At 39.0% G+C, this 24,914-nt stretch overlaps 1 protein-coding gene across 2 annotated transcripts in view; it reads right to left on the reverse strand.

Moving 5' to 3' along the window:
• The window catches only part of srbd1 (S1 RNA binding domain 1), a 217,844-nt gene that overhangs the window by 140,139 nt on the left and 52,791 nt on the right, over window positions 1–24,914 (reverse strand). For both annotated transcript variants that reach the window (XM_055639640.1, XM_055639641.1), the window contains exon 16: window positions 8,438–8,529. In XM_055639640.1, the coding sequence (XP_055495615.1) occupies window positions 8,438–8,529 (92 nt within the window). The remainder of the gene's footprint in view (window positions 1–8,437; window positions 8,530–24,914) is intronic.

Here is a 24,914-nt window from a genome sequence, read left to right on the forward strand (position 1 = left end):
ATGGGATTATTAATGACTTGAATGTATGGTATTGGCTTCCTGATAGAAGAGGGTTGTGGTGGAAGGTTAATAATATTCAGGCTGGCGGTCTGTGACCAGTCGAGTTCTGCATGAATCTGTGCTGGGCTCTGCCGTTTGATATATATAAATGACTTGGACATAAATGTAGATGGCTTAGTTAGCTAGTTTGCAGATGATACCAAGATTACTGGGATAGCAGACTCCAGGAAGGCTGTCAGAGTATGCAGCGGGATATCAATCTGCTACAGAAATGAGAAATGACAGATGGAGTTTAATCCATGCAAGTTTGAGGTGTTACACTTTGGGAGGTCAAATGTAAATGGAAAATACACAATTAATGGCATGACCCTTAACAGCATTGATGTACAGAGCGATCTTGGGGCCCAAGTCCATAACTCCCTGAAAGTAGAAATATAGGTAGGTTGGTAAAGGCGGCACATAGTATACTTGCTTTCATAGGTCAGGGCAATGAATATAAGAGTTAGGAAGTTTATAGGACTTTGGTTAGGCCACATTTGGGGTATTGTGTGCACCTTATAGAAGTATATAAATTGAGAGACACAGATTGGGTAGATAATGTATTTTCCCCAAGATGGTAAAATCAAATACTAGAGGATACAGTTTGAGAGGCAAAGTGTAAAGGTGATGCGTGGGGCAAGTTCTTTTTTTTTTTTTTTTTTTACACACAGATGGTGTAAGTGCCTGGAACAAAGAGGCTTTTGGATGGGCATATGGATATGCAGGGATGGAGGGTTTTGGGTTATGTGCAGGGTGATAGGTGATGGTCTAGGCATCATGTTCTGCAAAGACATTGTGGGTCATATGTCTTGGTCTCGTGCTGTACTGTTCTAGATTCCATGTAATTGCAAAATTATGAAACATTATATAATCATCAGTAAACATCATATTTCTGATCTTATGAGAATAGGAAGGCCAATGATGAAATACCCAAAACATTTGGACAAATGGACAGTGCTGTTGTACTTCTGAAGCAAAGTTGATTTTGCAGAATTGATCAACCTCCAACTACTACATCAACATCTCTAGCTATCAGACTTTTTCCTTTAAAGATGTTAGCAGCCATAGATGTAGCCCAGTTAAAACCCCAAATTAACATTTGTGAAGAGGTCATTGGCACATAAATGCTGCTCTATCTGTATATTCACTATTTCTAAATTGTCTCCCTCACATCTTGGTAGTACAGCATTTTGTTGTGGAATTTAAATGCTAGGTGTTCATATCAGTTAGGGATGATTCCAAGATTGAACTTGCACTACTTACCAGAGGTGAAAGATAACATTTCAATGGAATTTTAAGTTTTGACCGTCGTTTGACCATTTCAGCGTCATTTGCTTTAAATGTTCACAGGCTGGCTACAGAACCAGCCAACACTGCACTCAAAGATTTTGGATCATAGCACATTTCTAAGCAGATGAATTAAAGTCAGGGAGTGGTAAGTTTGCTTCCATTGTAATGGAAGATAACTGAAATTCATTTGTGATTCATTGTAAATGCTCCCATGTCATTTAACAGTTTTTCTTAAGGAAGAGGGCGAAGATATGGAAAGAAAATATTCCCGGATGTTTTATTTGATTCCTCCCAGAAAACCGCACAATAAATGGAAGTAGGTAGGCTGCCTTCTGTATCGCTATGAATGGGGCAACGTGTGGGACAGATGGGAGAAATAAATTAGAAATATGACTGCAAATATGAACTACTAGTCTGCTAACAAATTGGTTCTCCAAATCTGAGCACATTCATATTTTCTTGCGCCTTCAATAAAACATTAAAGTAGATCCTCAAACTAGTATCCTGTTATAAAATCTGGTTCCTATTCAAACATGCTATAAAGTGAGATGCAGAACATTTTATAACCTCAAAATATGAGCTCAGGGTCAATGAACTTCCAAGTGTTTTGTGATATTTATTGGGCCATATGTTTAACACCCGAGATACACTTTAGCAATGTTTGTTTTTTTTTTTTAAACGTCACATTTATTTCTACATGATTCACAAAAGGTCCTCATAAAATACAAATTGTTAGTGTCCTGCAGTTTTCAGTTTCCAACATTTATTTGGCAACTTGAGACTGAAGTTTAATTGAACCTTTACAGACAGTGCAAGTATAGGAACTTCACTTCAGTTTTGTCTCATATTCATAGAATTCAAGTGACATCCCCAAATTTCTAAATTCTCGCACACTGGTTATTCCCTTTCACCGATTCATATTTAATTTGTTGTCAATGGTCTACAGCACCAGTTCAAAATTTCCCAAAGGCAATCAACAAGCTTGCATGAAAAATATGTGGTTATTAGCCTTCAGAAAAAACACTCATTCAATATGTTATTTACTATAGGTAAAACCCTGTACAATTTAATAGCCCATTACAAATGGGTATGGGATTTAAATTAAGCTGCTAATAAATAAATATCTAGAATACATTTTAAAAATGTGTAATCTCTCCCATTTTTAACCTGCACTCATTGCCAATCCACAACTACACATGCATCAATTAATACAAAAATTGTTCCAGATTCTTGCTTCTTCAGTTTCTTGTGCCTCAACTAAAATGCATTATCCTTGACCAGGTCAAGAATACACCGCTTGGGAAATCAAAGTAACAAACTCTTGTGATACTGCATATAAGTAGATTGAGGTATTGTATTGCTTCTAAGGCATGAAAACTTTAAACTTAGTTCTTAAAGGAAAGTTAATTGAATCAAAATGCTAATTCAGAGGATACAACATCAATTTACCATAAACTGAAGGTAGAAACAAAATGCAGGAGTAACTCAGCGGGTCAGTTAGCATCTTTGGAGAAAAGGAATAGGTGACATTTCGGATCAGAACCCTTCTTCAGACTGCCCCGAAGACAGACACAAAATGCTAGGGTAACTCAGTGGGTCAGGAAGCATCTCTGGAGAAAAGGAATAGGTGATGTTTCGGGTCAGAACTCTTCTTCAGACTGCCTGACCCGCTGAGTTACTCCAGCATTTTAGTTTAGTTGAATTTAGAGATACAGCGCAGAAACAGGCCCTTCTGCCCACTGGGTCTGCGCTGACCAGTGATCCCCGCATATTAAAGCTATTCTACACACGCTAGGGACAATTTTTACATTTACCAAGCCAATTTACTTACATACCTGTACATCTTTGGAGCATGGGAGGAACCCGAAGATCTCGGAGAAAACTCACGCAGGTCATGGGGAGAACGTACAAACTCCGTACAGACAGCACCCGTAGTCGGGTTTGGACCAGGGTCTCCGGCAATGCAAGCGCTGTAAGGCAGCAACTCTATCGCTGGGCCACGGTGCCGCTCTTAGTTCTGTGCCTGCTTTACCATGAACTGGTCTGATACTACATCAATCTGCCGAGACTTTGAGTAGAAATTATTTAGGTTCCAAATCAAAAGTAACAATATAGTGCATCAAAACATATTTCATTCTAATGCATTAGCATGGAAAATCTTAATGTCATAAAAATTTACTTAAAACAACCATCCTTAATTGCTACTTAAAAAAGACACAAAGTGCTGAAGCAACTCAGCGGGTCAGGCAGCATCCCTGGAGAACACAGCTAAATGATGTTTCGAGTCCGAACCCTTCTTCAGATGTCAGATATGTGAGGAAGAGTACCGACCCAACATGTCACCTATCCATGTTCTCCAGGAATGCTGCCTGACCCACTGAGTTAATCCTGCACTTTGTCAGTTTTGCAAACCAGCATCTGCATTTCCTTGTTTCTACACTTTAATTTCCACTGAACTAAGAGAAGCACGGAAACAGGCCCTTAGGCTCAGCTTCTCCATGCCAACCAATATGCCCCATCTACATGGCTGCATTTGGCCCATATCCTTCTAAACCATTCATATCCAAGTACCTATCCAAATGTCTTTTAAATGTTGTTATAACTTGGTAAAGGATGGCAAATACCCTGCCCATTCATGAACCACGTGGGCTTTTATGATGATTCAATAATTTCACACGATTTAATGACTTTGGTTTAAAATTCCAGATTTCAACATTACAGCTGCTCTGTTGGGATTCACATTCATCCCTCTGGAGCAATGGGTCAAAATCCTGGCTATTAGTCAACCAACTTAACGTTCTGCTACTCTTCTCAATGACTTACTACTATCGTTCGGTAATTAAAAAAAGTCCTGGATTTTTGTAAACACCAAATTATTGAAGACAAAATGCAATAGAAATCACCTGTTTGTCATGCCGTTATAATAGACCTTCAAAAGATGATCAAGGTGCTTGGAAAATGTCAGCCAGGTTTAGTGCGCAGAACATTTAGAAATGGCTACCACTTCCACAAAGTGGGAATCTTTTGCTACTGGCCTATAAATTACACCATGAACTATGTCATTCCACATAAGATAGCTGCCTGTTTGATAAGCAAAATCTCAGTGAGATTCTGATATTAGTAAAAAATTGATGCAGATCCAGTCAAATCCAATACAATGATAACTGCCACCTGAAGTTTTGTAAGCTAAAACTAGTAGTTTGCGATTCATAAAGTATAACATATGGATACAAAGAACAAGAATAAGCAACATTATTGACCAAATGCAATATCTTTATTTGTGGCTGCATCATATAAAGGCTTGCTTTAACTCGGGGGTCGGCAACCTTCGCCCCATGGGCTGGATGCAGTCCATAACCTGAAATCATCCGGCCCGCAGGCGTATTTATTTTCAATTAGTTTTCACAACCTGGGAACTGTAGCCAGTACCGGGGCCGCGAGCCGACCTGGGAACTGCAACTAGTCCCGGAGATGAGAGTTGATCTAGGAACTGCAGCTCGTCCCTGGGCACGCAGCCGACCTGGGAACTGCAGCCAGTCCCGGGGACGCGAGCTGGTCTGGGAACTGCAGCTCAGTCCCGGGGCATACAGGCGACCTGGGTGCTATGGGGAAGGCGAGCCGACCTGGGAACTGCAGCCAGTCCTGGGGACGCGAGCTGATCTGGGAACTGCAGCTCGGTCCGGGGCATGCTGGCAACCTGGGCGCTACAGCCAGTCCAGGGGCACACGAGCTGATCTGGGAACTGCAGAAAACTAATTGAAAAATACTTGAAAACTAATGTGAAAAACAACACCAAGTGTCACACACGATAAATGTGGCCCGCCATCCGCTCACAGACATGGGTCCTGGCCCCTATGCAGAACAAGGTTGCTGACTCCTACTTTAAGTGCAAGATTTTTTTAATATAATTTACAAAAAGTCTTCCAGATAAAATGTAAAAATGCATTCCAAAATTAATTAATGCAAATTCTATAAAGTTCGCTAAAATAATGACCGACATAGGATCAGCAGTAAAAAAGTGTGTTACTTATTAAAGATTTTGTATTATCTAACGATGGCTGAGAATTATGTCATAATTTTAAAAAGTGTTGACCAATGCTTTTTTCTTTTTATAAGTGACCTTTTCCTTCATGTTGCTGAAAGCAAGAGATGCTCTTTTAAGTTTAAGGTTAAACTAGACAATATCTTAAATTGACATTGCGGCCACATTCCCACACACCTAATTTTATAAATGCTTTTATTTCCTCAAGAAATAGTCAGAAGGAATTATGTTTGCTCTAAGCTTTACTTGTATTCACACAAAGTACTACGACAGCCGTGACTGTACACCTATTTTCATGACACATCCTCTAGGGTACGACCTCATAGATATTACAACTTCAAATTCATACCAAGGGAAGCCAGAAGGCATTTCATCAAGGCAAAGTGTAAGCAGCTTGCTCCTGTTTAAGTGTAAATTAATCCAATGGATTCTGGCCTTTGGAGAAATGACAGGCAGATGGGAGTTGACAATACTTCAAAATGTGACCTTTTGCTCTATGGTGCCCTTATCTTTGGGATGCTCCTTCAAGCAGTGCTGTCTAAGACAGAGTTTGCTGATGCTCAAAAAAACCCTTTTATTTTTAGCTACCACAATCAAGTATCCCTCAATCTGTAATTGCGAAATTTCAATTTAAAATAATTTTACTTTAAGAATGTCAAAATCTAAGGCATGACATATGTTTTAAAAACCGGTCTAAAAACCAATGAAAAGAATCAACAAATATGAAGCCGTTTTTGTATTGAGGGATAAAAATTCATTCTTGGTCACAATGTCATCTAAATGAATTTTGAAAGCCAAGTATTACTAATATTATGGATTAATAAGAATTAAAGAACACATTTCTAATTTCTTGCCCTTTTACTCGGCACTTCTGAACATTGCGTAACATCTTAGAAAAGTATTAACTATATTACATATCAAATCTAAAAGTGAATGGAAAATTTCATTTATATACAACAAATATTTATATTCAATGAAAAAATATTAAAAAGCATTTGATTAAACTAATATCTATCTGAAAAAACAAATTCAGCCTGAATTGTACAGCTTCATGTTGGGAGATCATTTGCTCCTCAGAAAAGAAATGGCTTATTAAAACATATATTTGTAAAACATATACTTGGTAGATTCCAAATGAAATCTTTGTCATTGATCTTACAGAACAGACCATTTCCTGTGAAATAGTTGGCAACGATCCAATCCACATTGGGAGACATATGATTACGTTCTTCTGTTAATTTATACGTGGACATGGGCAAGAATAGGAAACAATAATTTCAGTACTAAATTTTTATTCCACTAGCAAATTGCATATTTGTTTGAGAAAATATCTTTGCAGTTAAAACAATTTGAAACCTACTTGCAATATATAAACTCAAAATTCAAACTATAACACAAACATTTTTTTCAAAATGGAGGTGCTTTATTTTCATTAAGTGACGGATATATTAGTAATCAAGGTAAAGTGACAAATATATTGGAAGTCAAAATATTTCTGATTCTTTTACACGCCACAATGGTTCAATGGTTAACTGTATAGTTAGAAGGTTCTAATTTTTAACCTGACTATCTCATGACTAGAGACAGGATATTTAGGCACTAAAAAACTCTGAAATAGGCTGGCAAAAAGTCATAATAAAATTACCTAAAAGGCACGAAAAAGGCATTTATTGACAAAAATAGGCATAAATGGGCAATTATTTACACCAAAATATGGTTCAAAATAATATAAAGGTATACTATATTAAATGACCAAAAGTTGCCTGGTGTACATAATTACTAGCATTTTTTATTAATTATCTGGTGTTAAACTATGCCGTCCTTCATACAGAATATGCTTATGTAGTGAGGAAACAAGCTTGGGTATTTCGCTTGGGTAGTCTACACCCCAGCGATATCAACATTGACCTCTAATTTTAGATAGCCCTTGTTTTCTCCTTCCTCACCATCCCCTTTCCCAGCTCTCCTTCAAATCCTACTGTCTCTGCCTCTTCCTTTCATCCTCCCCCCCCCACCCCACATCAGTCTGAAGAAGGTGAAGAAGGGTCTCGGCTCGAAACGTCGTCTATTCCTTCTCTCCATAGATGCTGCCTCACCTGCTGAGTTTCTCCAGCATTTTTTGCCAACCTTCGATTTTCCAGCATCTGCAGTTCTTTCTTAAATAGATCTTGGAGAAGACTGAACCAGCGGGCAGCGGCACGAACGAATGAATGGCCGATGGTGGCGCCCCCGGTTTTACCCCGGTGGTGGAAGTTTTCTCGTAAGTTATACTATGTTAACACGTTAATAATAACATTAATATTAACGTGTTAACATAGAAAACGTCATTGTAATCACGGTACAACTAGAGAAAATAGCACAACCTTTTAGCAAAAAAGGCTAATTTAGGCACTCAATCGTGAAAAAGGCATTATCCTGGTGAAATCATCAAAAAAGGCATGAAAAGGCACATGGCAAAATCCTGCCTCTGCTCATGACGAAGCAAACGTCTGCACAATGTGGAAGTGATGTAGCTGAGGATGTGGAATAGTTACAAAATGGCCTATTGATTATAACAAGTTGAAGTATTTAAACCATAGTGTAAACTAAATAGAATGGAACATTAAAATAGGCTTTTATAACTTTTAATTTGAACTTTTAGCAAGACGTGAATATTGCAGCACTTTAACGTTTCCTCAGTCATTTAAATAAATCATCTAGTGAGCAGTAGAGGCACGCAGACAAAGAAAGCCTTGGAGAATCAGCCAAGGTTTGGCAAAGGGGATAAACTAGGACATGATTTGGTGATTCCTGATAAAGGAGCACATTAGCACAGTTAAGGATTTGAATATGATGCCCATTGACACAACTATTTTAAAAGTCCAATTTCTGAAAGTATAGTTTTGCTAGCAAATTGTTCAGAAGAAAAACAATGCCCGCTGTGTTTTGCTCAAATTGGAATTTTGGTCTTTGATTGCAGTGCTCGAGCCATGTGACAAAAATTATGTTAAAAAAAGCCAGCAATCTAAATATTTGATTAATACAATGCATCGTTTTACATAAATGATGAATTGAAATTTAGCCTACCTGCACTTCTGATATTAGGATCCAGGTCAGGCATCTCTTTAGCAGCCTCTGGGCTAACACTGTATATGGAGGCACCAGCTTCATTGGTAATACTGTAAAAGTTATTTAAAAAAATATTTTTGATTTAATAAACACAAAGATTCATTGTTCTAAACCATAAAACCATAGAACACAAGGTCTTATTCACTCCACTCTAGAACACAAGACATGCCTCACCCTTACAGACTCCAATAGTATTATCATGTTCTTGGCCATCCTGAGAGTACTGCATCAGCATCATATGAAGTATGATGGTATTACAGAGACACTCATTTTGTTGCTCAGCACACATTCAATTAGATGGATTCACTTTCCCTTAATTTCCAAAGCAAACCCCATAAAATTGCCTGTATGGCTTTCTTAAGGCCTGCAAGCAACTAAATTAAACCTCTTCTCTCCGATGCTGATGCTTCAGTGCAAAAAAAAGCACCATGCATCAATGTGGTAAGTAGCAGAAGCCAGAAATGTCCTAATATATTGTCCAGATGCATATTATTTTGCCTTAAATAGTTATGCTTAATTTTCCCCAACATGAATCAGCAATTTCAGGAGAGGCAAGATAAAGTGAAGAAAATAATTTGCTTCACAATCTCTCTCATGAAATTACTTTGATAAATAACTGGGTGTCTTTTTGTTCCAATTAATGGATCAAAATATTCTTTAAAAAAAAATTAACACAAATTGCAAAATGTTGAATGAATAAAATAACAAGACTTAGAAACCAAAAATGCTTTATTTATTTAGCTCCACAAATCTAAGATTAAAACAGCATTATATATGAAAACAAAATCGGAAAAGGATTAAATTTTAAATGCAATTGATCTTCAAATATTCATATTGTTCCAAGAACCTTAAATATTTTACCATTGCAAGGCCCTTTGGGTAAATGGGAGAAGAGAGAGTAAGTGTGAAAGGACGTATTTAACATCCCTGAGTGACTATTATGATTTGTTATTTTATCCTGCATCTATTCAAGTTGAAAGAATTGATGTATAATCTTCAAATGAAAGAAGCAGTGTTATATTATTGTGGCAATATCGCCATCTAATGGCTATATGTCCCGCTTTCTACATTGATTACTTGTACTCAATTTTAAAAAACAATTTTTATAATTTAATAAACTTTAAAAACTGAGATCTGATTAAAATTAAAGATATCTTTTGGTGAAATATATCACAACCACCATCGAGAATAAGCATTTAAGAACTGAGATGCAATATTTTTGGCTTTATTAAAAATATTGCTAGTGAAATATTTTGAGATTTATTGAAGACCAACAAGACATTTTGTTGTCACAAAATCCTCTTGCCCAACATGCTGCAGTGATGTTAGAAAAGCTTATTCCAAGGACATTTAACAGAATAAGTGTTCTATGAAAATAAATTCTCTGACATTCAATAGCCTGAAGGCAAGATGGTCATTCAATGCAAGTAAACTTTAGGCAAATACATTAACAAAACATACACACCTAGATAAAAGGTTAAGACATTCAGGACGAGTAACCCCGGCCTCTCCCTCCACCCCCCTCCACACCCCCATTTAATAAAATTAGCTCTGTTCACTCTACCAGGTAAATCAAAAAATCAAGTAATGGAGTTATTCAGCACAGAAATAGGCCCTTTGGCCTAACTAAAATGCCTACCTGAGCAAGCCCCATTTGCCTGCATTTGATCCATATACCTCCAAAACGTTTCTGTTCATGAACCTGTCTTTTGAATGTTGTAATTGTAACCACCTCTTCCACATTCCCTGGCAATTCCTTCCATCACTCTGTGTGACAAACCTGCCCCTTGTGTTCCCTTCAAATCTTGACCCTCTCATTTTATGGCTTCCAGTATTAGACTCACCCTTGGAAAAAGACGGTGACCATCCACACTATCTATGCTCCTCATGATTTTACATACCTCCACAAGGTCACCCCTCAGCCCCTTCATTCCAAGGAAAGCAGTCCCAACCTATTCAGTCTCTCCCTTAGAATCCCAATCTCCCGAGTCCACTTGTCGCCGTAGCGGCCCATCGGGGAGCGGCTTCTGGTGGTCCTGACGTCTCCGGCCAGTTTGCAGTTTTCCTCTGGAGTTGGAACGGGGCTGGGCTGCTGCTGGCTGTGGGAGCTGGAGAGGGGAGGGAAGGGGTCACACACATGGCCGGGCAAACCAGAGGGGTGTAGGTGGGGTGAAACTGAAGGGAGCGACAATCTGCTGCTGCCTACACTGTGTATCGTGTCTACCGTGGGAACTTTTTAACAACTGGCAGGTAGCAGCATATTGTTATTAAATTCCTTTTATAATGGGGATTTAGATCGCCCTCGGTGAACGTTTTCAAGGACCTTTCTTCGACCGAAAAAAATGTCAGGTTTTCGTTATTTGGATCGTTGGATAAAAGATTGTGCACCTGTACCTCCAAAACGTTTCTGTTCATGAACCTGTCTTTTGAATGTTGTAATTGTAACCACCTCTTCCACATTCCCTGGCAATCCTTCCATCACTGTGTGGAGTGACTGCATGGGACCCTCTTTCTCTGGGTGCTCCAATCACTTCCCACACTCCAAAAACGTGCATGGTTAAATTAATTGGATTCTGTAAACTTGTAAGTAGTCCCTAGTTTGTAGGATAGTGCTAATGTACGGGATGATCGCTGGTCAATGTTGACTCAGAGGGCCAAAGGACCCGTTTCCACGCTGTATATTTAAGGTGCTAAAGTAAAGTCCAATCATCCTTTGCAGGTTCCTATTCAATGCCATCAAAATTAGAAGGTTGATCTATGTTGATCCTAATACAACTGATGATCTACAGGTGAAATACTATTAAAAAAAAAAGTTTAGCAATTCTCAAAACATCTCACCAACCAAGAGTATTTAGACAATTCAAAGTAGTAAATGGATGAAAGGTATGAATATAGATTATGAAGATTCCATCCCTGGATGTCACTATTAGGCAGTAAATAAATGTGCTAAAGGACAACTCCAAATCATAGACAGATGTCAAAACACTTTATTCGAGCAATGAACCAACAGTTATCTGGCAGACTCAAATTTATAACCATTGGGAAACAGGGATCTGCTTAATTTTATTAATTCAGTGAACGTGCTGCAGATGGAATCTAACCAAGCTTTCACTCAAAGTTGAAAGGCAACTTTCTGACCCTGCAGGAACAGAGTGTGGTTCATATTATAAAGTTCAATCGAGTACTTCAACCATGATGAAGCATACTAACAGGGCTAACAAAGTTAGTGTTCGGGAATCAGAAACCACGTGCCCATGGCCATTGTGCCAGCACATAAAGTCATCTGTAAGGAAATTTGCAAGTATGTTATAACATATCTTCTGATAACTGCATATAAGAAGACAATAATAGCATAAAAATATTTAACAAATTGGAATGGAAAGCAGATGCTTCCTGATTGAAAACATACATGTGATGACAGAATTCCAATAGCACAATACAGTTGCTTTTAGTTGCACCACAGATTTTTCTCTCAATTCTGATGCTAAATCTAGTCATACGCGGGAAAGGCAGAGCCGGGCTGCAAGTCCGGGGCCGCCCCGCCATCCCAGGACCACCCCGGACAGGGACAGGACACCCGGGTGGGACGGAGACTGCCGAGCAGCAACTCAACAGCGCCCGCAGCGCCGGAGAGGCAGGCCTGACCCCGACCACGGACGAAACGCAAGCCTGCACACACGCAACACAGCACCACCATTGCCGAGACCTGGGCATGCGCAATCGGAATACCAAACTCACTTATTAGGTTGATAATTACATTTGACTATACTTCAAGTGATTGATTACAAGGAATTAACCAAAAGTTGATAATTTTTAAAATTCACAAAAGCCTTTGCCACAACATTTGAAATGAGTCATTTAATAAAACATGAGGGAGCAATTTTTTACTTTTGTTTAATATTGTTGTCTCTTCGCTGACTTGCATAATTATTTCAGGCTCATTACATTAAATTTCAAGACCGCTATTTAACATTGGCAAAAGTGCTTTTGGGTACATCTGTGCTATTATTCAAGTTCATTACACCGAGTTATATTCTGGAGCCAAGATGTTTTCCTTTTTTTGCAAATTATTTGAAATGGTCCACACAGTAAATCCAGACTTAGACTTACTATGCCACTTAAGTTTTGTTGCTAAAGATTTCTGGATTCTGCTAATCCACAATCACATTACATACAAACAGCAAATTATGAATATGTCATAGGATTGTTTATATACAAGATCATCCAAAAAAATACTTTCCGTTGGTTAAATAGCACTCGCTACTTTGAAATATTTATTCTTGCAGTTAAAACTTCATAAAAGGGAACCAGCATTTTCTTTCAGAGGCTACATAATATTCTTAGCTGCTTATGTCAAGATTCAAATTCAGGACATTTTTCTCAGATTTAACTTTAATCTGATAATTACTGCAGACATCTTTAAGACTTGCACTTATATAGCAACTCACAGTGCTTGGTAACCAATTAATTGCTTTTGAAGTGGAATCAATTCTGTTTTGACAATGTTTTTTGTGGAATAAATGTTAGCCAGACTATCAGAAAAGATCTACACACTCCTTCAAAAGTGCCACCTTTGACATTCACCTGAACAGGCAGATAGGACCTTGGTTTAACATCTCATGTGAGAATTGCACTGAAATGTCAGCCTTCATTATATCCAGGGCTGGAGCATGAACACAACCTTCTGACAAAGAGGCGAGAGTTCTATTACTGAGACAAGCAGACACTGAGAGTATTGAAAAGACAAAGCTTTGATAGCACTAAAACTTTAATCTGCAATAAGACAAAGTAAATATAATTGAAGTGTACAAAATATTTAATTTCCACTAACAGCTCATCTGCAAGCAAATGAGTCAAATGAGCAAGATGAATTTGGAGAAGGCACGAGGAGGTCAGAAAAGAAATTAAGTAAATTTCCCCCATCACCTCATCAAAATTAACCAGTTACACTCTCAGTTCCTCAATTCGAATTTTTTGTTTGTTCCCGCTTCAAATTCTGATAATGTATTGAGGAAGAGATAAGTAGGCCTTAGTAAAAATTGTTGATTAAGTCATCGCTAACCTAGAAATTCTGAGCAGACCGCACACAGTGTAAAACTATATTGGAGTAGGATATTATAACACGTATTGATGTTGATTATACAGCCTCCAATTCAAGCAGGAGTCTGGACATTTGAATGTTATTGGGTTGCAATTTCGCAGCTGGGACAATTAGTACTTGAAGAACAGGCACAGTGGCAGAGTTGCTGCCTTTCAGCGCCGAGACCCGGGTGCGATCCAGAATACAGGTGTTGGCTGTACAGAGTATGTACGTTCTTCCTGTGACCTGTTTCTCAGGGAGCTCCGGTTTTCTCCCCGTTCCAAAGACATGCAGCTTTATAGGTTAATTGGCTTCTATAGTTAATAAATTGTGCCTAGAATGTAGGATAGTGCTCGTGTACAGGGTGAATGCTGGTGGGTGGGCCAAAGGGCCTGTTTCCATGATGTATCACTAAACTAAACTGATCCACATATTCCTTCAATCACATAGATACATTGTAGATCAGAATCTCAATTGTACTAAACTATTTCATACTTTATTAATAGATAACCCGTAAAATTCTAAAATTCTCTCCCAAAATAGACCGATTTAAGGAGATAATTTTTTATTATTATACCTTTTACATTGCAATAGACACTGCATCCAGATTTAATGCCTGCCATTATTGTGGTTAGCGTTGGTTATATCTCTTCTGTAGCCAACTCCCTTTCTTTAAAGGTTGGAAAATAAAAAAGAAAAGTTAAATCCCAGATATGATTGAAGATTTCATAAACTTTGCCTAAATGTTATATTTGAAATAATCCTAATATTTCATTAACCTTTTTGATTCATTCATTAAATTTGAGATATGTGCACATTGATACCTATATTTGCTTGCTGCTTTAGTGCTACTTGTATACTTCTCATGCAGATCAACAGTGACAATTGGCTGTTAAGAATAAATGCAAAAATAATCTAATACAAATTTCCCTGTGAATGATCATGACTGGTATGACATTTTCTCATAATGCTATCAAATAAATATTTGCATCTCAAATATATACTTAGTTAAGAGATAGTTCTGAGCTAAAATGTTAATATTTGCCATTCATTCTTACTTCTGATCCTAAGGGAGCAATCACTCTGCAAGTCTTTCTTGAAATCAACATATGTGACAAATACACCTTGCAATACTATATAAGTGCATAAAAATAAAATACTTTTAAATTTTAACGAGGCCAACAGGAATGGAACAACGTGCAAATTATACAGGACAAATTGCCAGAAGATGTACAAAGAGTAGGAGTAAACGGATCCTTTTCACAATGGCAGGCAGTGACTAGTGGGGTACCGCAAGGCTCAGTGCTGGGACCCCAGCTATTTACAATATATATTAAATGATTTGGACGAGGGAATTGAATGCAACATCTGCAAGTTTGAGGATGACACAAAGCTTGGGTGCAGCGTTAGCTGTGTGGAGGATGCAAGGAGGCTGCAAGGTCACTTGGATAGGCTGGTTGAGTGGGCAAATGCATGGCAGATGCAGTATAATGTGGATAAATGTGAGGTTATCCACTTTGGAGGCAAAAAAAGGAAAGTAGGCTATTATCTGAATGGTGGCTGATTAGGAAAAGGGGAGATGCAATGAGACCTGGGTATCACGGTACACCAGTCATTGAAAGTAGGCATGCAGGTGCAGCAGGCAGTGAAAAAATCGAATGGTATGTTAGCATTCATAGCAAAAGGATTTGAGTATAGGAGCAGGGAGGTTCTACTGCAGTTGTACAGGGTCTTGGTGATACCACACCTGGAGTATTGCGTACAGTTTTGGTCTCCAAATCTGAGAAAACACATTCTTGCCGTAGAGGGCATACAGAGAAGGCTCACCAGACTGATTCCTGGGATGTCAGAACTTTCATATTAAGAAAGACTGGATAGACTCGGCTTGTACTCGCCAGAATTTAGAAGACTGAGGGGGGAATCTTATAGAAACGTACAAAATTCTTAAGGGGTTGGACAGGCTAGATGCAGGAAGATTGTTCCCGATGTTGCGGAAGTCCAGAACAAGGGGTCACAGTTTAAGGATAAGGGGGAAATCTTTTATGACCGAGATGAAAAAAAAAATTTTTCACACAGAGAGTGGTGAATCTTTGGAATTCTCTGCCACAGAAGGTAGTTGAGGCCAGTTCATTGTCTATATTTAAGAGGGAGATAGATGTGGCCCTTGGGGCTAAAGGGATCAGGGGGTATGGAGAGAAGGCAGGTACAGGATACTGAGTTGGATGATCAGCCATGATTATATTGAATGGCGGTGCAGGCTCAAAGAGCCGAATGGTCTACTCCTGCACCTAATTTCTATGTTTCTATGTACCTTGTGGAGGGGAGAAAGATACTACATCAAAACATGGGCCTGATTGCAACGATAGAAGGATACAGCAAACTGTTTTCCATGAAAGCAAACTGGATAAGATAATTTGGTGGCTGGCCTCCAGCAACGTTTCCTCTGACATAAAACAACTTCATATTCTGTAGCCTTTTATGTTCAACCATTGACATAAATGCAAATATAAAAGGATTTATGATAACCAAAGTAATATATAGAATCTTTCTCATTCTCATTTGCAGCTCCTCAAATTGCAAGTATGGAGTATTAATTTCATATCTGAGGAAATAAAATCTAAATAAATTAACTTTTAATATTGTACAGATTTATTAAAGTAATATCTGCAACTGCACATAATTAACAAGTCTTGAAAACTAGCTATAATCTTATTTTAAGTCAAACCATATAGCAACAGGTTATTCAGCTTATCTGATATGTACTGGTGATTTTGCTGCCTGAACCTCTTCCATTCTTCTTTATTTACACAATAAGCACAAATGATTTTCTATTGTATAACGACGTAATCAATAAAATCAGGATTAAGCATTTAGGCCCTCAAAATACTTCCGACATCCAACAAGATCACTGGTCCAGTGCATCATGTCCTCTTTCCCATTTAATCCCCAAAAATTGTAGATTTCAGCTTTGAACACAAAATGATAGAACATCCACAGTCCTTTCAAATAATAAAATACTTCACGTCTACAATATCAGCAAAACGTCTCCACATCAGTCGTAGATGGACAAGCTCTGAACCCGAGACTCTCCAGATTAAGGAAACAACATCTCGGCACATACATTGTTCATTTCTCTTGGAATCTTGAATTGAATTGAATAAATCTTATTAGCCAAATATGTATACATACAAGGAATTTGCCTTGATGTTTTGCTCGCAAGCAACAACATGATATAGTAGACAATTAAAAATAAAACATTATAATTTAAACATGTGAAGAACAAAATAAATACCAGAGCAAAAGGAGGCTGCAGACTTTTGGTTGTTGAGTAGAGCTACTGCTCGTGGAAAACAACTGATCGATGGGGTAGAATGTTGCAGCCAGCAACCTTCTCGGCTGATCGAACGATGCGCTTCAGCCTCCGGATGTCGTGCTTGGTGGCCGAGCCAAACCAGACCATGATGGAGAAGATGAGGACAGTCTCTATGGAGGCGGTATAAAACTGGACCATCATCGCCTGTGGCAGATTGTGTTTTCTCAGCTGCTGCAGGAAGTACATCCTCTGTTGGGCCTTTTTCATTGTGGAGTCAATGGTGGCCTCCCATTTAAGGTCCTTGGAGATGGTTCCACAAATGGATAGAGGGAGGTTCGATCCATGTCATCATTGATATTATGAAAGCCATCATGCGTTCTGGTTCATAAACTTTCTAGTTCACATTGCTCAAACAATTTCCTCACAAACTGCATTGCTCATCTAGACCCTGCTGGTCTTGCACCTAGCTGGAAAATGTAGACATATTTCTTTAGATTCCTTACACTTTTCTTTATGACAGCCGGTAATATTTAAATCCATGCAGATTTGCCTGGTTTAAATCCCCAATGCTTTCTTTAGTGATATTAATGACAAAGTGCGGAGGGCGAGCGGGGGCGTAGGGCGGGCAGGGGCAGACGGTGGGGAGGGCAGACAAGATGGGGAGGGGAGGAAAGATGGGGAGGGGGGAAAGAGGAGGCAGACGGTGGGGAGGGGAGGGAAGATGGGGAGGGGGGAGATGGATGGTGTGGGGGGGGGGGGGGGGGGGGGGGGGGGGGAGAAAGCGAGCCAGACAGGAGAGATTGAGAGGGGCGATGGATAGAGGGAGGTTTGATCCATGTCATATTTCTTAAGATTCCTTACACTTTCCTCTATTACAGCCGACAATATTTCAAACCATGTGTTTTTACTAAAATGCTTATTAGTAGATTTTTTGGTTGTAGATTTTGTTGACCCTAAACCTGTGGCCACAATTTCAAGTCCCTACGTCTTGTTGGACCATTGTTTTACCTGCCCCTCCTAGCATGGGAAGGAGCCTAGGAACAGCAGAAAAAGAACTGAAAAATTCAGTGTTGTTCATGCTACTTGACTAATTTTAAAAGCACATGCCACCCATCATACCAACATGGCAAACACGTATTGTTTGAAAGGGCTTCTTATAATTATGTAAAAACAAGAACTTTAGTCATATCAACTGCAACCGAAGATTAAAACAATCCGATTACCAATTCACAACTTTCTAACTTTTACTTAATTAATACAACAAACAATAATTCTGTGACAACACAATGAATGTATTTATTAATCTAACAGCCTAGCCTTTACAAAATCCATCAAGGAATGAACGCTCAGATTTCTCTCATCATCCTGTCTGAAACTGATGACATTTTTTGTTGAGAAAGGGGTCCAAATGGCAGGTGTCAAAAAGGTTTAACTTCACCCTTGCAGCTAGAAGGCACGAGAACAGACATCAGCGTGTGGCAATGTCAGAGCTATACTCTAGCTGCTATCAGAGTGCATATCTGAAAAGAGCAAACCTCATAATCTGTTACATCAATCCAGTGCCAGATGTTATTATCAGAACAAAGCTGGTACTGTGGATTCATCCCCAGGAGAAATGCACATTCTAAGTCACCAAAACGTAGCAGAAACAAAGTATGGCACCTTTGGAGCCTTGAGGTGAAGGCGATTTGCATGGACCCTTGAATTTATATCAATAGACTCTAAAAGCAAACTCTGTTAAGAGATCTGCAAAAAATATTCTACACTGAAAGTAACAACTGAAAAATTGGGTTTAAAGTAGAATGGACATGTGATTTGGAAAAATGAACTCAGAATTGATCATAGTTTTAATTAGTGACGAACTGGAGGTGTTGTCACGTGTTCTTACTCTTAACTCTACCTCACTCCGTTATTCCATTACTGCACTTCAGCGATTTGTGTGAAATGCTACAAATTGATTAGTATGGGTGTCAGGGGTTATGGGGAGAAGGCAGGAGAATGGGGTTGAGTGGGAAAGATGCATCAGCCATGATTGAATGGCAGAATAGACTTGATGAGCGAATACCCTAATTCTGCTCCTATAACTTATGAATTGAATTTGGCATTGTATTTGTTGCTCTATAGTGTGTGCTGTGTATTCTGAGCTGCATGCAAACAAGGAATTGCATTGCATCCTGATGTGTTTTACAATGAAGTAATCCAAATCTGTCATTGTTAGGTTGCAGCCAACTATGGATTTAGATAAAAAGACACAAGGTGCTGGAGTAACTCAGCCCACCAGGCAGCATTTCTGGTAAACAACAATAGGTGACGCTTTGAATCGCGGCCCTGTTTGTCTTGTCAACTTATCTTGAACATGCAACTCTCATTTAATTGAAAGGCAGGCAGACAGCCTTCAGATACTTTTAAGTTCTGAAGCCAAATCTTCTGTCACGCTCAGGCACCTACATTAAAGTACACACAGGATCTGTTAGCTTCATACTTCTCATTAGTTTATCATTTTCATCCTTTTGAGAGTCACAGTTAATCCAAGTTAAGATTCAAATCAAGTCAAGTTTGTGTAGGAAGGAACTGCAGATGCTGGTTTACACTGAAGATAGACAAAATGCTCGAGTAACTCAGCAGGACAGGCAACATCTCTGAATAGAAGGAATGGGTGACATTTCGGGTTGAGACCCTTCTTCAGACTTCAGAAGAATAGGTGACCTTTCGGGTCGAGACCCTTTTTCAGACTTCTATTCAGAGATGCTGCCTATCCCGCTGAGTTACTCCAGCATTTTGTGTCTATCTTCAAGTCAAGTTTATGGCCATATGCACGTACAGTGAGTTACTGGTAGCATGAGATTGTTGCAAGCAGCATCACAGGCAGGTAGACTCGGCCAAACAAACAAAAACACAAATTATGTATAAATCATACACAAAGGACACATGAATTCCACAAACAGTAAAATGAAAAACAGACTGTAAAAACAAAAAGACATTAGTGTGAAACATAAATTAAAAGAGAACAAGCCCGTTGTAGTAAAGAGGGGCCGTCGTGTTCCGTTGTTGAATTAAAATTAGGGTTGTGCAAATTTGTTCTAGAACCTAATAGTTGTAGGTAGTTGTTCCTGAACCTGGTGGTGTGAACCTTAGGTTTCTATACCTCATACATGGTGGCAGCAGTGAGAAGTGAGCACGGCCCAGATGATGGGGATCTTTGATGATCAGGTAGATGGTTTTGATGGTGGCAAGGGTTGTGTTTGCGATGGCCAGGCTGATACCACTACCATGTCACCTCTTGCATTCCAGTGCATTGGAGTTGTCATAATAGACAATAATGCAACCACACATGATACTTTCCACAGTACACGTGTAGAGGATTGCTGGAATATTGGGTGACATATCAAATTTCTTTAAAGTAGAAGGGCTGGTGTGTCTATTTTGTGATCTTATTGATGTGCCAGGTCCTGGTCAGGTTATCAGAGACGTCAATAACCATTAAATTAAACTGCTTACTCTCTCCACTGCAGATACACCAATTAAAAAGGTTTAAAGAGGATAGAAGGCTGTCAGGGGGTGTCCAAGAGGGGGTCTGATGAAGATGGGTGAAAGGGTCATCACTGGGTGGTGAGGATTCCTTCGCATAGAAAAAGGCATGGAGGTGGAGGTAATAGACAATAGGTTCAGGAGAAGGCCATACGGCCCTTCAAGCGAGTACTGCCATTCAATGTGATCATGGCAGATCATCCACAATCAGTACCCCGTTCCTGCCGTCTCCCCATATCCACTGACTCCGCTATCTTCAAGAACCCTATCTAGCTCTCTCTTGAAGGTATCCAGAGAACCAGCCTCCATTGCCCTCTGAGGCAGAGAATTCGACACTCACAACTCTGTGTGAAAAAGTGTTTCCTCATCTCCGTTCTAAATGGATTACCCCTTATTCTCATTCAGCCCTTCAAGCCATCACCGCCATTCACTGTCGACCCGAAACGTCACCCATTCCTTTTCTCCAAAGATCCTGCCTGTCCCGCTGAGTTACTCCATTTTGTGTGTATCTTCTGTGTAAACCAGCATCTGCAGGTCCTTCCTACACAAACAGGTGGCATTATTTTGTTATAATTATTTCTGGGCTGTCGGCTTCACTGGCAGAGCACAAGTTTGCTGCCCATCTCTAATTCCCATTGCATGAGTGGTAAACTGTGGGAATCCTTCTGAAGGTATTTTCACCACACTGTTGTAAAGAGATTTCAAAATTGAGCCAACAGCAATGAATGTCAGTATGGAGTGTGAGTTGAAGGAGACCAGTTGATTACAGTATTTCCATGCACCTGAAAGCCTTGTCCTATCAGACCATAGAACGCTATTGAAGTAGCTTTGGCAATTAATTTTAGTGGAGTTTGCTTATGGTATATGATTCACTCAACAGTGGTCTGGTAGAAGAGTCAAACGGTTCTGTATTAGTTTGGCTAATGTTGTGCTTCTTAAGTGTTGTTGGAATGCATTAACTCAAGACAAATGGAGATTATTCACTGCGCTCCAGATGTTGAAAGGAATTGAGATGAAAGATGTTGAGGTTTCTTGAGCTACCAGCTCTTTGACTAGGTCTTCTATAGTTTGTGTAGTTGGTCCAATTAAGTTTCCGGCCAATGGCATCCCTTGGGATATTATCAGTGTTTCTGAACGTATTGTGCAAATGTTACAGCCAATGCCTATTTATTTTTTTAGATCTTGCTGCAAGCAGGGATAAGCTGCATCTGTTTCAAGAGTTGAAAACAGAACATTGAATACTGTTTAATTAGCTGTGATCTTTTCTGACAAAAGCAAATCCAGCCCAAGACGTTTTAAAGCCATTCCGTTCTAGATACTGTTCACTTCAAAAACAAATGTATTCTACAAAAACAAATGCAAAACCTGAATAAAATACACATAGATACTTTAACAAACTGTTTCAATCAGGTCAGAGAGAATACCTCTGGTCCCATTTTGACTTAAGAGCCAAGGATTGGAAGTGTAGTTCAAGTTATCAAAGGAAAACATTCGTACTTATAAATAGCCAAATAATCTTCAAATGGGATTTTGAACGTGCAAGGGTACTTCATTTTAGAGATCAAAATTTTTTGAAACCAGTCTTAGAATAATTTTTGGATGGACAATTGCAGTTTCTATGGATTTAAAATTAGATCCCAAAGTAACTCAGATTTTACACAATTGTTTGTTAAATATAGCTGCATGCTACATAACAAATACATCGCATTTCTACAACCAAGACTGACAGCTGATTAGATAATGCACAGAATACAAGTATCTCATTCTTTCTTCTTATTGCCTCTGGTTGAATTATGCAGGTCTGAACCTTGAACCATTCAACCTCATCCTCATTGTCATCAAGCCCCCGTGGCCTGTCAGGATCATCTCTTTTGATCCAAATATTGGTAGTTGATAAAAGCACATTACACCGCCTGCCGCAAAATTATGATTAAGGGAGATTATCGCAAAAATAAAGAGAACTATTTTATGTTTTACCAATATCACTTTATACGCATAATGCGTTTTTTGGAATCCATTTTTAACAAATTATCTCAGTTGTTCATGTATTTGAATAAGGAAACAGCAGTACTTGAAAGTGTCTTTAATGTTCATTATCTGAAAGCATTGGAAATAAGGTAAAGAAAGTACATAAGACGACCTCTTTCTCAATTGTCAACTGATTCAGATTCCACTTTAAGAACTATGAATTTGGGCTGATACTAAAACCAAAATGTGATCAGCAATTTAACACGTATAACTCCAACTGCAAGATACATCCTTAACGTGCACATCATTTCCCCTAACCACTTTATCAGGTTTCCAAAGCTACAGAGATCCCAGGAACAGTTGCAATTAATTCTGTTTCAAGGGTTTGTGAAAAGAAGTATAACAGCTGAATCATTTGACAGGCAACTTTTAATACCAAGGAAATCACAACAGCCACTTCCTTATAAAAATGGCTTTGATGTTGACTTTTCCGTGTACTTCTTTCACAGTACATTAATAATAGTAAAGGGAACTCTGAGTAATCCAAGTCCCAAGGCCACATCTAAAGTTACAGTTCCTGATGAAATACAGATTAATGCTGTTTGAAAAGAAATTGAATGTGCCAATCAAGTAAATAATATGAGTGTCAATTAATTACTGCAACTTGATTGTCGTTTCAGTCCTGCATCCTTGAGGGTTAATTATCAAAATGTGCAGCTCAGCACTAACACAGTTATGCAGAAAAAAAAAGGCAAATGTAACATGAAAAAGTATATGGGTACAGTCAGACAAAACAGGTATTTAAAAATAAGCATGTTAAAATGTGTTGTCAAGGAATTAGATGCCAACTTAACTAAACTAATTTAGGTGGACAGAGAACAGTGATAGATATGAAGGTGTGTGGATGATCGCAAGATGTAAATATATGGTTTGCCAATTTCTTAATAAGTACCAATGCAAATTTAATTCAAATTATAGATAACCTATACCTTTCCTCCTTTTAATAAGACAAATTTGTTAGGTTTCAGTTCATTTTAACCATTAGCTCACTTCCTTAAATCTATAAACAAAACAAGGAACTAAATATCTAAAGAATTAAAGAGGGGAAGAATTCAGAAATCGGAGTGCAAAGGGACTCGTAGTGCTGAATTCCCAAAATGTTAATTTGCAAGTCGAATCGGTAGTAAGGAAGGCTAATGCAATGCTAGCATTTATTTCGAGAAGGCTCAAACACAAAAACAGGGATGTAATGCTGAGGCTTTATAAGGCACTGGTCAGACTGCATCAGGAGTATTGTGAGCAATTTTGGGCCCCATATCTGAGAAAGGATCGCTGGCCTTGGAAAAGATCTAATGGAGGTTTACGAGAATGATCCCAGGAATGATTGGATTTACATATGGTGAGCGTTTGACGGCACTGGGCTTGTACTCGCTGGAGTTTAGAAGGATGAGGGAGGACATCATAGAGTTATAGGGTGAATCAGTGTGAAACACATGCCCTTCGGCCCAACTTGTCCACACTAGCCAACATCAGCTACACGCCTACGTTTGGTCCATCACCCTCCAAACCTGTCCTATGCATGTATCAGTCTGTTTCTTAAATGTTGTGATAGTCCCAGCCTCAACTACCTCCTCTGGCAGCTTGTTCCATACACCCACCACCCTTTGTGCAAAAAAGTTAGCCATTAGATTCCTATTAAATCTTTTCCCATTCACCTTAAACATATTTCCTTTGGTCCTCAAATCACATACTCTGGCCAAGAGACTCTGTGCATCTGCCCGATCTATTCCTTGCATGATCTTATACACCTATATAAGATCACCCATCATCCTCCTGGCTCCAAGGAATAGGTTTCTACTCGACCTCTCCTTATAGCTCAGATCCTCTAGTCATAAAATATTCTAGCAAAATGCAGTTCCAAAAATATTAAAATTGCTGCTGGATGAAGCTTAAGATTCAAATACGAGCTGTCTAGGAAAAAGAGATCAGACATTTAAGGCTCTACATAAATTGTAGGATGAACAAAAGAACTGCATATTACTTGCGCACAGGACAGAAAAGTGAATTGCAGAAAAATAACGTTTACTTAGAGCAATTGCTTGATTTACTTAGAGTAGCCCCATACACCTTCTCCATCGTTGCTGAGTAATTCAACAAGGCAAGCATGAAGAAAACACTTCCAAAACTACCATCAGCGCATCTCCTGCAGTAGAAGAGGATTAGGCACCAGAGACGCCTATTGCTCCATCTCTCGCCCACCCTCTTCCTGTGTACAGACAGCAACAAAACAGTGCATCTCTGGCAGAGAGGATTGGCTGGTCAAGGGAGGCAAAGGAACAATTTTGTGACTGCTTGGTCTCGCTAGACTGGGTAAAGGACTCAGAAACAGACGAACAAATATGCCACAGTTGTAACGAACTTCATAAGGTAATGTGCAGAGGAAAATGTTTCAACCAAGGCAGTGCGAGTGTCTCGTTACCAGAACCTTTGGATGAATCAGGAGATTTGTAATCCATTGACTATCAGATCTGCAGCTTTCAACTCAG

Source organism: Leucoraja erinacea, chromosome 8, assembly GCF_028641065.1.
Source record: "Leucoraja erinacea ecotype New England chromosome 8, Leri_hhj_1, whole genome shotgun sequence".
NCBI classification, from domain to species: Eukaryota; Metazoa; Chordata; class Chondrichthyes; order Rajiformes; family Rajidae; genus Leucoraja; species Leucoraja erinaceus.